This window comes from Falco rusticolus, chromosome 4, assembly GCF_015220075.1.
Source record: "Falco rusticolus isolate bFalRus1 chromosome 4, bFalRus1.pri, whole genome shotgun sequence".
NCBI lineage: Eukaryota > Metazoa > Chordata > Aves > Falconiformes > Falconidae > Falco > Falco rusticolus.
The window spans coordinates 78,680,597-78,696,086 of NC_051190.1; the positions used below are offsets into that span (position 1 = coordinate 78,680,597).

Here is a 15,490-nt window from a genome sequence, read left to right on the forward strand (position 1 = left end):
TATCCAAGCTGACAAAGGGTGCCTCTGCCGCAGAGTTAACCCTGGTTCCAGCTCAGGCACCATTCTGAGTCTGACTGCTACTCACAAAATTCCTTCACCTGCCTCTGGGCTGCTATCAAGTCAAGCCAAGATCATCTGGACTGCACACAAAACCCATCCTCTGCAATTAAATCACCAGAGTTTGACAACGCACTCAGCTCGCCCACAGTTCCCCCCAAGTGCCTTGGACAACTAATGTGCTTCCTCTTGACTGAGAAAGAATCAAAGCAATACAGCTAAGGGCAGGTCCAGGAGACAGGGATATATCCCAGGACCTCATGGTGCATATGGAGAAGTGCAACACCACTGAAGAGACAAAAACTTGGATATGTTTCATATGGGGGGAGAACGGAAAGGGAAGAGGAGAAGCAAGTACTCTCAGAATTTCCTCATGGAGATTCATCAGAAAAAAAAAAACCCACTCCACAAAAAATCCCTACAAAACCCCTAAAATATAAAATTATATGTAATCTGACCTATGCATAAAGTCATGCTGCAGCGAACAGGAACAAGAAAGGATAGGAGACTACAGCAGAGGTCAGCAGAAGGCAACAATTTTGTAGTACCTGTTCAGATAGAGTTCTCCAAACCACATTAGGAACACAGGCAGATGCATTCCACTTTGCACAGAAATAAATGGATGCCCTGAGATTTACGTCTTTTGACTCCCTTACCAGGGCTATTATTATTTCCAGGCTTCTTCAGGAAGTTTGGTATTATAGCATTAAAATGTAAAAAATGCAACTAAATTTTCATTAAGTAACTAAAGCAAATAAACAGTGACAGAAATTAGAAAGAGGTATTATTCATGAAAAGTAGCCCCTGCAATAAATGTGAACTCATTTGATATATGGTAATTTCAAGACAATGAGACCTTAAAGGCTTTAACAAAACAGCAGCCCATCATCTTTAGTATTACAGCAATGCATACAGTAACAGATACTTTTACATCACGATACATAGAGTTGTTAGCACATTAATAATCATCTTTCATCAAGCATAAAACTCACGGTTAGGAAATACAGCTGCAATAGCACAATTATACTACTCTCAGCATATACCCTGAAGCAAAGAAAACAAATGGGCTGCTTTTCATTAAGGGCGCTTGGCAAACATCTCTAAAGACAATGTTTTCTTTCCAGAAACAATCCCAAGAGGTATTTAAGAGTCTCTTTCCTGAGGTAAACCTGGTACCCGAATATATTCGTAGTACAAACTACAAATAGTAATTTTCCAGTACATAACACCTTCTAATTTTCAGTAAGACAATCTATGTCTAAGTCAAATGTTAACAGTTCCTTTAAATTCTTGTTTAAAGTAAAATGTTAATCCTACATACATGTATGCTTAGTTTAATTCAGAAGAATCATTTGTATGAGCAAAATTAAGCTGGTAGTATCAGAACTGGAATCATAAAAGATTGCAAGAACCAAATTCAATATTTTCTTCTAGGAAAGATTCCTTTTAAGATACAAGAAAAGGAAAAATATTCTAAAAGGGACAGCTCCCAATTAAATGTAGAAATGGGCACACCGAAACATTTTATGTATGTTTTAAGCAATTATATATTCTGCTTGTATATTTTTAATGCATAAAGTCAAAGCAAACATGGCATCTTCACTGGGTACATTTTTAGACCACAAGTTTCTCCATCAGAAACTACACTTAACCTAGATCAGCTATAGCCATTTATTAGTGCTTCATAAAAAAATAACACCATGTAATCTCAATGTAGAATTAGCTGCAGGTCCTTCTTAATATATAGCTACTCTGGCACGAACATATGGTATGATTGGTAGGGATCAGATCCCTAACCATAAATACCTGTTGTTCCACACCCAGGTCTAGCAGAGGAGACACGGGACTCACGGGAGTTTTACACCCTTCAGAAATGACAAGCAGAGGTGGTGACTTACCCTAGTAAGGCACCTGAAGTAGCCGCAGACTTCTATTCTTTTAGGCAACAGAACCTCACCTGATGCAACCACCAGATTTCGATTTAATCTCCTTAGCAATCACATAACATAAACAAACAGAAACTACTAACTGGGGGAAAAGAGATCATGGAGGACACTTAACTTTGGTACAGAAAATGGTACCATGCTCTAGAGATGGAAAGAAATAAAGAACTGATACAAAAGTCTTACTCCCAAGCAGCTGTTTTCTGAAAGCACAGACTTCCATGAAACTGTAGTATAAAACTACCTCCTGATTAGCATAATTTCTCAGCATACATACCACCGCAAAAACCAGGAAATCACATCTTTTCAGCACAGCAGGCCAACAATAAAAATGGTTAAGATTCTCATAACAAAGTTAGGCTGCATCCTAAACACAATACAATATTCACAGCCATTTTTACAGTAACTTTTTGCATCAAGGGAGTGCTTGTTACACGTGTGGACTCAATATAGATTGTATTTCTTCATCATAGATTCCCACCCTAATTTCAAATTCAGATTATACTGAAATCTTTCACAGGAGGAAGTTCAGAAAATAACAAGCACCCCCAGCCTCTCTCATCCTCCATCACAAGGGTACTCCACACTTCAGAACAGGTGCATTTTCTGTACAAGTTTATCTCCAAAGTGTCCAAATGTTACTGTACATTTTGAAACATAGTATGTCTTGTTCAAATAATCACATTTTTAGATATAAAAGAGAATAACGAATAAATACCCAGCAACAATATAGGCTACCTACACAAAATGAAGACTGGAATTGGTTTGTATCAAAGCAAAGAGAAAAAATTCCTCAGAAACCTTCTAAGACCAGGAAGTTGTGAAAACAGCCCACCAGCATGGTACCCAGGCTGTGAACTAGACACTGTTGCAATGGGAGGCGTCTGCAGGCAATTACTAGCAATGTCAAGACCTATGCCCAGCTGTCTCCTGCTGAAATCTGGATATAAGCTCTGTCTAAACCCCGTCTTTCATGATGTGGACTATGCAAGAAAGAAGCTTAGTTATGTTAACTTCATAGCGAACGAGGACTTCTGCAAGACAGGATTCTTCAGAGGCTAGGTAAGATGAAAACATTTATGAGCCTTCTTTTATTTTTGACCTCAGCTAGGAGAGGTTGAGCTTGACATTTTTTTGTTGGTTGGTCTGTTGTGATGTTTCAAGCTGCAGGAGTAACAGTCTCCACAAGCTCTTTATGCACTTCAAAGTTCAGAAACTGCTCCCTCCCAACCCGCATTCTAGAAAACAACTTTAAATATAGCATAGTCATGTACAGACAAGTTTGGTATCTGGGGTGAATTAAACCTTATACCTCCAGGTGCCCCTTTTCTAGGAGCTCTGGGGTAGCCACGGGCTATATATAGCACAATGCAGCCCAACTTCCATTTCTGGGTGTCATATGCACATGTGTCTCATAGATTGAGGCCATGACTGGTAACCATTTTCAAACTGGGTTGTCTCTCCAAGCAAAAGTGACTTTGCCGCAAGCTGTTCATTCCCCACTTTGCTCCCGATGGTAACCTTTTTGTCGGGCCTCCTTCAGACAAATGTTATTTTTCTCCCATGCAAACAGGATCAGGCAATCACATAGTTATTATGTTACACAAAAATAACTACAGGACAAAGATGTCTATGGGGATAACTGGAAAATTAACATTTTTTTTCACTGTTTTCCCACTCCTCTACTGAACCTCGAATTGCAATAGGCAAAGCAACTTCATATCAGGGGCAGGCATGACCAGGAAAATACACAGTGCTGAATGATTATTTTTAGACACCTGGTAAAACTCTGAACTCAGACGTCAGTCAGATATTGCACATATTCCATATTCAAAGATTATAAAGGATCAGCAAATATCACTAATCAAGCAAAACAGTATTTCCCAGATCAGTTAAGGGTTAAAAAGTCTGAGTACAAGTATTGGAGCCCTGAGTATCCATGTACTCCTATTCAGTCCAATACGGTGTTCTTAAAGCGTGTGAGTTTTTAAAAACAGATGCAAAATATTAATTCACTTGTGAGATTTTGGAGAGCAACTTAAGTCCCTAATTCTGCTGGATTTTATGATTCTTTAGGAATAATCAAACATAATCCCAGTTAGCATTAAACACATACATAAGTCCAGCCCTGAATAATGTCTTCCTTTGAAATATTCCTTAGTCACTGCACTCTACACGCAGATTTTGATCCTGCTAGCCAGAAGTGCATTAAACAGAAAACCTGTATTTAAATGAGAAGACACAACAGGGATAAAATTGTCAGATAATATATGGAAAAAATATGAATGTGTACTTTCCACATCCTTGTATGATCTCTTATTGGTTATCACGGGGCAAACAAACATATCTATACATTCCTTACCTTTAACATAGTGAATTCATATGGCTGATAACCTTTGAAACTTTCATGGATGGCTGCCATCGTGTGTGAAGTTTTCTCCCAAAAATGAAGAAGGGTTGTCTGTAAGGTAGGATAAAATTTTAATGCAGCGTTAGCTTAACAACAATCTGCTTTCAGTGCAATCTTCACATCTCTCCTCCAATACGAGTTACATACTCTTACAGTAGAATATTGCCACGGTAACCTCTTAAAACCCCCATATATCAACAGGAAATATTTCTTTTGGAGTCAACAATTTATTTGTATACCTGATAGGTTGTTAACACATGAGAAAGTAGGTTGCATCTGCTCGCTCCCAAAAGATCCACTTTTTGACAGACATCAGTCTTCAGTTTGTCAAAGTTGAGTTTTGCGTGTCGCACTTGAGCTTGAACCTTCAAACAAAGGGGCAATTGTTTATGTAGTGAATTTTTTTCTCTGTTTTTCACAGAACAGCGAACTAATACAGATTTTAGGGAAATCAGACAACTGAACAGACTCAATTAAAATTTATATACAAGTTTATTTATAGAATCAGTCCCACTGAAGTTAATGTATGGCAGGCTGATACGTGCTAAAATATGACTTTCGCTATCTTCTATGTTACTATTTTTCTAATATATTCAGTGAAGAAATTTTGTTTTCTATCTCCTGTTTATACGATGGATATTAGTATTAAATATATACTGAGAAGATAATAATTGGAAAACACTCATTTTGATATCTCTACAGAAATAACAATTCAAAGCCTGGCCAACAAATCTGGAACAAAAGTTTACTACCTAACATACAGGCACACAGAGATGTCTCCATGTACCTACAGTAGGAGACAAATTACACTAACAAACTTTAAAGTCAAACTGCAACTCTTGTTGACAATACAGCACTTCAGTAACTTTGAACTGCTACAAAAATTGGCTTATTAAAGTTTTCCTTCTAAAATGGAGTGCTTCTCTTGTTTATTGCTATAAGAAAAATAACAAGGTCCCCTTTCTTAGGAGCAAACAATTTCAGTTTCAAAGTATTTTCATTTTTCAAATGATTCTACCACCTGTTAAGTACATACCAGACACCCTCTGTTACACAAGCCGCACATGTTTGACAACAATAGTGGTATTCTCATGATCAGGTATCGGAGTAGAAAGTTGATGTAGGTATTTTGTACCCAGGATCCCTCATTTTTATGACAGCTTTTTACACTACCCTAATACTATATTAACAAAACAAATCTGTTGATAACAAAATTTGTATGCAAAATTTGGTTTTCTTCCAAAAACAATGGAAAACAATCAAATCATAAACCATGATGATTTTCCTATTTTTCTTATTATTATTCTTTCACATTTACAATAAAGTTTTTACCCAAAAAAACCTTCACAGTGGAAAAAACCCACCGAATGAAAATTAAATACATTTCCTTTCCTTTACTGGCCTAAATCACAGAGTAAACTGATTTTGCTCAGAATGCACAGACTCAAACAAGATCTGAGAAATCTATATGCTCCTGATCTTCAGAAGTAAATCCAGAACCTTGCAAGCAAGTGCCTGTGCTCCTTGTGCAGACAGGACAAATACACACCTCATAGTGCAATCTGGAACACTAGGCTTACCGTATTTCTAACCTTATTTTCCCAAACTCAATTAGAGCATATGAGACTTCCAACCAGGCAGAAAACCAGCAAAAGATCTGCATCACAAATTCATCAGATGACCTACCCATACAAATTGTGGGACTCTTGTGCTGCTGGATACAGGCAAACTTTGTTTCACTGATCAGCTTAGCTCTGCGTAAGTAATCCAATAGGGCTGCATGTATCATAGGCCTGATGTGTTCATAAGGAAGAAACTACTATAATTTAAAATTACCAATAAATGCAGAATCCTACAGGTGAGATTTTAATCGTAGAAAAAGGTGATGCCTAGAAAACAATTTTATTTTTTTTTTAAATGAGAAATAAAGGAACAGCAGTGATACTCTACCTTTATAAAACAGTGCTGCGGTTAGTGCATTCACCTGAAAAGGGGAAGTCTTCCAGGATAACCCCACATATTACACTAAGCAATCAACAAACAAATCTTGAGTTCTGGTAATAACACACCTCAAACCTATGACCTGATCCACTGCCCTAACCACAAGACTACAATATTTTACTGATGAGTTGCTTTGGTTTTTTTGCATAATGAAGAGTTTCAAATCAAAGGAGGGTGTCCAGAGCTGGAAGAATTCTTGATTCCCTCAGGAAGGAGGAAATTGCTCTCATGGCTTCTACTCCCTTGGCAAGCATGACAAATGATACAAAAAGCAAGGAGCAACTACTGCCAAGATATCTCCCTATGAAGTACGATATTTTATGAAGAGCCTTACCCAGCTGGAACCACACTGGCATGAGCTGCCTCTTGGTTTGAGATCCTCGAGGGGCTCTACACTACTTCTTTCAGCTTGTGCCTGGTGAAGCCTGAGTGAGAAACCATGCTATGAATGCCAGAGTCCCACCCCATGCGCTATCGTTTTGTCAGAACACCGGGTGGGTAAAGCGCTTACCTGCCTTCAAAATTAAGCAGCAATGGAGGAGGATGGGAACAGTGGCAAAAGGAGCGTGGAAGCTTTATCCAGTGTTGGATAAAACACCTTTGTCCTACATTAGGTCCTCAAATCCCTTATCTGCTTTAGCTGTGAGTGACTGAGAGCACAGATTTACAACTTCAGTCTAAAGAAGAGAATTGTGAAGGAAAACATGGGCCTGTGCAAAAAGGAACTTCTAACTGAAATCCAAACATGGGATTACCTACATCTTTTGCCAGAAAGAATTGCTACAACAAGAAGGTATTTAAGTAAGAGATGTTGTAGGGCTTTGAAAAACCTAGTGAGACTTGAGACTAAATTCTCATCTCAGTTACAGCCATGAAAATCCAGAGAAATTTGACTGATGTCAGTAGAAATGTGTCACATATAAAACTATATTCTACAATGGTGCAGCTGAAATCAGAATCCCTTTGCTATTCAGCATATCATAGCACTGGTGAAACACTGTAAAAATAGATGTGGCTTTGTAGACTGATAGTTCAAGTGAGCAACAAATATAAATATGGGGGATATAAATACTCTGTCAAAGATGGTGGGCCGCAAGAAAAAGAAAGTACTACTAAATATCATTATTAATTTCTACAACTGCAAGTCTGTACAAGGACTTTATATAACAGACTGAGATTTGGGTCTACCTCATTTCTCCAACTTCTCAAAAGGAGAGAAAAAATCTAACCCCCCCCCAAAACCTGTAAAATTTGAGTTGTAGTTTGCCTACATACAGTCTTCAGGGACATTTAGCAAGAGACAGTGTCAGCATTTATCTTAACTGAACAAGTAATTAGTGTCTCTTTTAAAACCTAGAGCATTCATAAAGGGGAAGAGGAGATCTACAACACAATGTGAAATACAAACCCGTATGTTTGACATGCTCAGACAGATGATTCAAAATACTTAATGCTGTGTTACCAAATGCCACACATTTCTCTTGCCACCCAGGGAAGATGCAATACTGTGAGAACTATTAAATTAAGGATGCTTTTAGGTTTTTTGATATACTGAAAGTTTATTGAGCAGTACTCTCCATTTTGCAGCAGCAGTGCAGGACAGCCAAGAAAGAACACCGCATAGTACCTCAGCATGACCTTTTGCCTTTTATGTTTGCCAATAAATGCATTTTCATTTCAAATTATTATTAGACATCTTTTAAGATTACTTGTGGATTCAGGAATTAGGTATAAAACCTTAGTGCTTACAAAGCATAATCTACTTAATACCACACAAATCATTAGAATGAACCTTTGGTTTTCTACTCAAGGGAAAGCTGATGTAATACATACTAATCTCCTTTCTCTGTAATTACTCTCGAAGACATGAGAAAGAGGACCTCATTGTGGTTTCAGTCCTGCAGAATTTTACTCATACATTTAACTTCATTAAAGCTGAACATAAAAAATTTCTTCAACATCCTGGTCTGAAAAGTGTCAGGATTTTACCAACCGTAAGAGAACTGCGCCGATCCAAATGCAACTTGGACATTTTATGATGAAAGACCTCCTAAGCACCTGAAACTGCAGGTGCTAGTTGTGAAGTTTATGCTGTACAAGAAAATCTTATGGTAGTACTGACACAAGAAGAGATTATTACTCTTCACCTTTTTCTTTTTCCAAGCAGCAACCTGGAGCACCCTGTTTTTAATTTCCCAATGCAAACATCTAAGTACAATTTTTATGGAATAGAATTCTTTGAAGAGAGCACATAAGAAAACACAAATTTAGAAAGGAATATCTTATTAAATCAATAACTTGACAAACTATAAGATGCCAGATAAAACTGAAATAATTTCATAAGACTAGAATAAGTAAGTAAATAAAGAAATGTTAAAATCCTAAATCCTAAGGGCTTGAAGGTCATATTCTGGAATGCTTGATTATAAGAGCAAATATTTACTAACACAGGTTCCTAAACCTATATTCAAACAGAAAACTCCCAGTCTTCAAGAGTGCTAGCATTAAAAAAATAAATAAATGTTCAGATACAGTTAGAAAACCCTATTGAGTATGTTCAGCTACTAAAATACAGATTTGTCATGTATTTCCAGTGAATCTTTATGCCCTCTACAGTACATCTGTGTTATTAACTTTCCTTTAGTCTGCTATAAAATGCAAAATTTATTTTCAGTAGTAGTCCAATTTCAGGGACAATTCACCTAGTGAAGCATCATCTCCAAAGTGAAGTTATGTTGGATAAATGCACTAACTCACTTCACATACAGTATATTTTTGTCTCAGCATTTCCAGCACAGAAGCAGAAACAGATGCTTCCAGTCTAATTTGTCACCCAACCTCTCACTTACTTGATCTGAAAAGCATGCACAGTGTGTGCATAGGCTGGAAGGAGGGAGGTAAGTAAATCAAGAGGGAAAAATGCCTGGAATATAGCAAACCTTCCTGCTGGAGACTCTGGGTAAACTCTACCAGCAGATGGAATTGGCACAAATCTCTGCTTTAAGTCAGGTATGCACTTTCTGGCATACCTGATCGTTTTAAAGACTACATGAAAATTAAATGCAACCTGAAGTAGGCTGTAGTTTGAGGACAAATTATTTAGTGTAACTTACAGCATTTCTGCATATAGCACAGAAAGCATATGGAACTAGATTTTCAGTTTCCACAAAACTGTAATAGCTTCATAGTTTGAGTGGTGTTATGACAAGGAGTACCCATTACACTTTTACAGAAGCATATATAAGCACTTACTGATTTTTTCTTTTTTTTTTTTTTTTTTTTTTTTTTATAAGTTCAAGATTGATGTTGGGTAGCCAGAGAACAGAAAAGGTAATATTTTATACAAAATGCCTGTAACTAAATTCTTCCATGTGCAATGTAAGGACTTCCAATATCTTGCACGGTACTAAACCTGGTTTCAGTGTGCTTTGGTATGGTCTAGATTTTGCAGACTATACTTTAACCCAACTGTTCCCTTGGGCTGGAATAGTATTTATCGCATTTATTAATGCAATCCTCCATCAACTTGCAGGAGTAACACATAAGAACAATGGTTAGAGATGAGGTAGCATACTTCTGCTACAGCCCTGGTTATTAAAATCTTTGTTTATGATCTGATGAGAAACACTGATAAAAATCAATTTTAGGAGAAGAAATTTATAAAGCTACAAATACCTACCTAAAAGGGAAGACTACTTGGGCAGTATAATAGACCCAAATAATATTTCTTTGGTCTAAAGCTGAGCAGATACACATCAGATTTGTTCAAGAAATTAAACTATCCTTGAGATATGAATTTAGATAACCTAAAGTGTATAATGAGTTCCAATGATACATTACTTCAATTTGCCACTTCGGACTTAATTATGATCATCTGCGCTCATGCACGCATCCCCATGCGTCTCATCCTATTAAGCTTGATTAAGCAAATTTGCAGTCATGTTGCAATTCATATAAAGGACTTAATTACCACTGCACATCTACCTGTCTTACTCTGGAAAGCACCAAACAACTTCTAGTGGAAGGTGTCCCTGCCCACAGTAGGGGGGCTGGAAGTAGACGATCTCTAAGGTCCCTTCCAACCCAAACCATTCCTACAACAAAGTACTGTCTGCCTTTCTGCCACAAAAGAACAACTGATATGTCAGCTTCGAAAGAGAAGTTATGCCTGTGTGAGGAGAGGAGAAACTGCAGGTACACCTGCCGTACGGACTGCCTTTTTCTTCTTTTCCTACGCAAGACTAGCAGAGTGGAGCTGCTACCTATGGCTCGGATTCCCAGTCACTGCAGCAGCAGAGAAGCAAATAATACTTTGAAATGACTGTTGAAAATGCACGTCCTGTGTTGAAGTAGTTTAAATATATTGGCAAATTCATATGGAAAGACAGCAGGTAAGTGAAAGCTGAATGAGTATTAGGCTAGTTGCACTGTAAGAGATAAAGATTCTGGAAAGGACACTAGCACAACTTTTTTGGTATCCGTAAATAGTAGAAAACTCTCATTATATACAGACTTGATCAAGGCAAGTCTATCACAAGACACGATACCTCACAAAGACCTTTTAGCCACCAAAGACCATTTTTCTAGTCACTGCAACATTCACAGTGAGAAACAAACTATATACTCAACAGAGACAGTGATAGACAACATAATCCAATGAAATCAATACCTACTCAAATAACTGCAAATATCTACTAGCAAAGTACCTGCCATAATTGCACAAAGATTTGAGATTTAATTGAAGCATCTAATTCACCTGTTCAGATTTATCACTGGAGGCTGCAGCATGTTCACAACAGTCCTGGAATTCAATGTAAACAATAGAAGAGTGCTAAAGTACAGCAATGAAAAAAAAAAAAAGAAAAAGAGGGGGAAAAAAAAGGGGAAAAAAAGCAGAAGCAAATATATCAGAAGCAAATGCAGCTTAATACGGATTAGCACAGCAGTAGCAGCATTTCACTGTATTTACCGGGACCAAGAACAATCATGTTTCTCTGCCAAAAAAGTATCTGAAACATCAATTGTATCAATTGTCTACAAACAGAATGACCATAAAATCATCATATGCTGTTAAAAAGGTTTTTTCCTTTAATCACAACATTTTTGTTCCTAGTCAGAACAATCAAATCTCCATGATTCCAACACGTATTTTGCTGTCCTTACAATATGAAGTTGTCTAGAAAAAAAAATCCTAGTAAAAAGTCACATTATAACTGATATGTTATTACCGCAAACCCAGCAGCTTTCACGCAAACTTTGTCAAACTTGCTACATTTTTGCTATTCCACAATCCTACCCTATTCAAATTTACATTCAGAATCCTTCTGAAACTTAAGTTTTCTTCTCAAAAAATGAGTTTAGTCAAAACCAAGATTCTTCCTCTACCTCTGCAATCAGAATGGGAGACAAAATAACAGCTGTAATAGTTTTAATTCACACACAAGAACAATAGCCTCTGATGATAATTCACACTTTCATTTAAATACGTGACTATTCGCTTTGATTTCAATAGCATTACTCATTATTATTTAACATTTATATTGCAGCAGTTCCTGAAGGTTTCAATGAGACTGGGTCTCATTGTCCTCAACACCAAAATGCACCAAATAAATTACAGGTCTGCCCCAGAGTTACGGAATACTTAAGCACAAGCCCAAGTGTTTGAAGGACAGGGGTCTTAAATTAGTATTGCACTCGGAAAACAAGCCCTTACTGTGTACCTACAGGGGTGAGTGACTTGCCCCCAGGATAGTGAGTCTACCCCATCAGAACATTATATAACATTACAGCAGCCACTTGTTCTGTTTTGCAAAATCAAACAGCTAAAAATCCCTGTCTTGTAAACGTAACCAGGAATAGCCTGAACCGTTCCATCATTTGTGTGGCGCTGTTCTCTTAAACCTCTGTTACGCTATAGGCATATATGCACACGCATCCACCCCCAGGTCTACTGCAAACTTTCCTATTGCAACACCTACCAGCTAAAAAGCATTAGAGCTGCCACTGGCTGTTGGGATATAACACATTCAAGCAAACTTCAGCCTTCAGCTGTGCTCCTGGTCTGAGAATTTACAGAGTTTGAAGGGCTTGGGGGGATTTTTTTCTGGTTATACTGATTTGCAGTAAAATATAAACATATCCTGACTGGTGTGAAGACAAAATTGAACTCTTCTACATAAAATTCCAAATTCTGTGGGGGGGCTTTTTTTGCGATTTCTCATGGGTAAGGCCATAGGATTTAAAACTCCTCTCTCCCTTTTCCTTCTGTCCCCCTCAGGAAGGGCTATTAAAGATGCTACAGACAGGAGAATATCTGTGTACCAGGCGAGGAAAGGATTATATGACAGAACTAAATTTCATGTAGACACATTACACCAACACATGATAGCTGCGATACAATGCACAGCGCTAAATTAGTGTGTAGCATGCAACTGATAAAACAACAGAATTTCTCAAGTCCATGAAATTAACAGAAATAAAATAACAGTTTATGTGTTCTGTTCCCATCTGTGCCTGTGATGCTGTACTATGCTGCAGAAAAACCAGGCGGTTAATTGTTTTTTCATCAGGGAAGTGATCATACTCTGATAGCTCTTTCTTCTGCCTCTAATATGCCCCACTGCCCTGAGGCACTGAATAAATTATAATTTGAAAAGGAAAAGATTAGGTGCTTTTCAAGAAGTTATACTGAAGAAACTTCCCTAAGTTGCATTATTTAGACCCTAAACTATGAATACATACATTCATATATATATATATATATATATATAATTAGAGTATCATCTCCCTTCATAGAACAGAAGAACCTGAAAATCTTTTAAAGGTTGAATGATAATGTTCTGTACTTTAAATCTATTAGCAATTATGACTTTTAAATGATCCACCTAGAAAACAACATAATCATATAATAGGGAATCATGAACGGTTTGGGTTGGAAGGGACCTTAAAGATCATCTAGTTCTAACTCCCCTGGCATGGGGAGGGCCACCTTCCACCAGACCAGGATGCTCAAAGGCCCATCCAGCCTGGCCCTGAACACCTCCACAGATGGGGCATCCACAACTCCTCTGGGCAACCTGTTCCAGCGCCTCACCACCCTCACAGTAAAGAATTTCTTCCTAGTATCTAATCTAAATCTACCCTCTTTTTTAGTTTAAAGCCATTACACTTGTCCTATCACCACATGCCCTTGTAAAAATTCCCTCTCCAGCTTTCTTGTAGGCCCCCTTTAGGTACTGGAAGGCTGCTAGAAGGTCTCCCTGGAGCCTTCTCTTCTCCAGGCTGGACAACCCCAAATCCCTCAGCCTGTCTGCACAGGAGAGGTGCTCCAGCCCTCTGATCACCTTTGTGGCCCTCCTCTGGACTTGCTCCAACAGGTCCATGTCCTTCTTATGTTGGGGGCCCCAGAGCTGAACGCAGCACTCCAGGTGGGGTCTCACCAGAGCAGAGCAGAGGGGCAGAATCACCTCCCTTGCCCTGCCAGCCACGCTTCTCCTGATGCAGCCCAGGACTCCTTTGGCTCTCTGGGCTGCAGGCACACACTGCCGGGTCACATTGAGCCTCCTGTCAACTGACACTCCCAAGTCCCTCTCCTCAGGGCTGCTCTCAATCCATTCTCTGCCCAGCCTGTATTTGTGCTTGGGATTGCCCTGACCCATGTTTAGCACCTTGCACTTTGCTTCACTGAACTTCACGAGGTTCGCAGGGGCTTAGTACATTTGTGTGTATTTGTGTTGAATTAAGTTGTCATAGTTTTAAAAACACATCAGAAGTCATTAGTTTTAGTTAAACTACTACTTTTATAAAATACCAATATTTTTTATGTTATTTTAAATTAAAAAAAATATATACTTAATTTACTTTTTTCATTATGTTAAAAAGACTATATTAGAAACATTCAGGTATCTGTAGGTAACAAGTTTTGAACTCCAGGAAGCACCAGAAATGATCCCATATTTTCTCTGATCCTGTGATTTTCACATGTCCTTATCAGATATGGCTCATTTCAGCAGTTTTTTGAAAAAAGCCATTACAATTCCCATAGCAATCTTCAAAACTGTAGTCACTAATTTGGCTCCGGTTTTGCCACAGTTTGTCCCTGTGCACAGCAGGATTCCTATCTGCTTGGTCATTCATACCTGATCCAGCTTTGTGAAGCTTTGCAGGTTTGCTAGAAAAGTGTGCCTAGACAATTGCCATGTATTTGGCTAGAGAGTTTAAGGCCAGAACAAATCAGTAGATTAACCTCACAAAACATTACTCCTGCATTTACCTTGAGGCATGTCTTCCAGAAGGACACAGTAAGTGTGCCTAGCTCAGGGCTGACATCCACATTGTTACCCTATGATCTGTTTTAATGGATGAAGATCAAGCCAACACAACTGAGACTAGAATTTGGTTCATATTACCCTAAAAGAGCCTGTTTCTCTCCACTGGACTATAAAGGGAGATCTTATTGATTAGTTTAAGTGCAGACATCTACACAGCAGATGTCTGAAGTTAGGTTAGATAAATCTTATCCTAAGTGATGTCCAGGAAAAAAAAAAAAAAATCCTTATTGCTAATAATAATCGTAAGTATATAAATACATGCCTTATTTACCATTTTAATTCATCCACTATAAGTTTTCAAGCTTTGATTCTTGATGAATTCCTAAGCAGCAGATTGAGGAGCCCCAGCAAGTTAAACACCATGTTCAAGCCAACTCTTTATTAAACAAGACAGATTGACATAGAAACACCTCATTTTAAGTAACTTCCCCTAGTCCTTAAGTTACATTTTACACTTTTTGATACTCTTCCTAATCTAGTTTTTCAAGCCAGAGATGTGGACTGCGATCTGTGCTCACTCAAACTGTATCAAGAGACTCCTGCCATTGGCTGACAACTAAACTATATCTTTACAGAAGATCTTCACAAAAACTGTTGCAGAAACCTTGCAAACATATTTGCAGAGCTGCAATTAGCAATTTGGTGCTGGGGAGGACAAAATAATTAAATATACTAATGAGATGAAATTGTGATTAAATATACAAAAAAGCTCCTTAATCTAGAACTCCAAACACAGACTGTCACGTTAC

At 38.0% G+C, this 15,490-nt stretch overlaps 1 protein-coding gene across 3 annotated transcripts in view; it reads right to left on the minus strand.

Moving 5' to 3' along the window:
* Window positions 1-15,490, minus strand: part of ICA1 (islet cell autoantigen 1) — a 74,155-nt gene that overhangs the window by 21,220 nt on the left and 37,445 nt on the right. For all 3 annotated transcript variants that reach the window (XM_037383121.1, XM_037383120.1, XM_037383119.1), the window contains exons 7-8: window positions 4,650-4,775; window positions 4,363-4,461 (exon numbers count right to left, since the gene is read on the minus strand). In XM_037383121.1, the coding sequence (XP_037239018.1) occupies window positions 4,363-4,461; window positions 4,650-4,775 (225 nt within the window). The remainder of the gene's footprint in view (window positions 1-4,362; window positions 4,462-4,649; window positions 4,776-15,490) is intronic.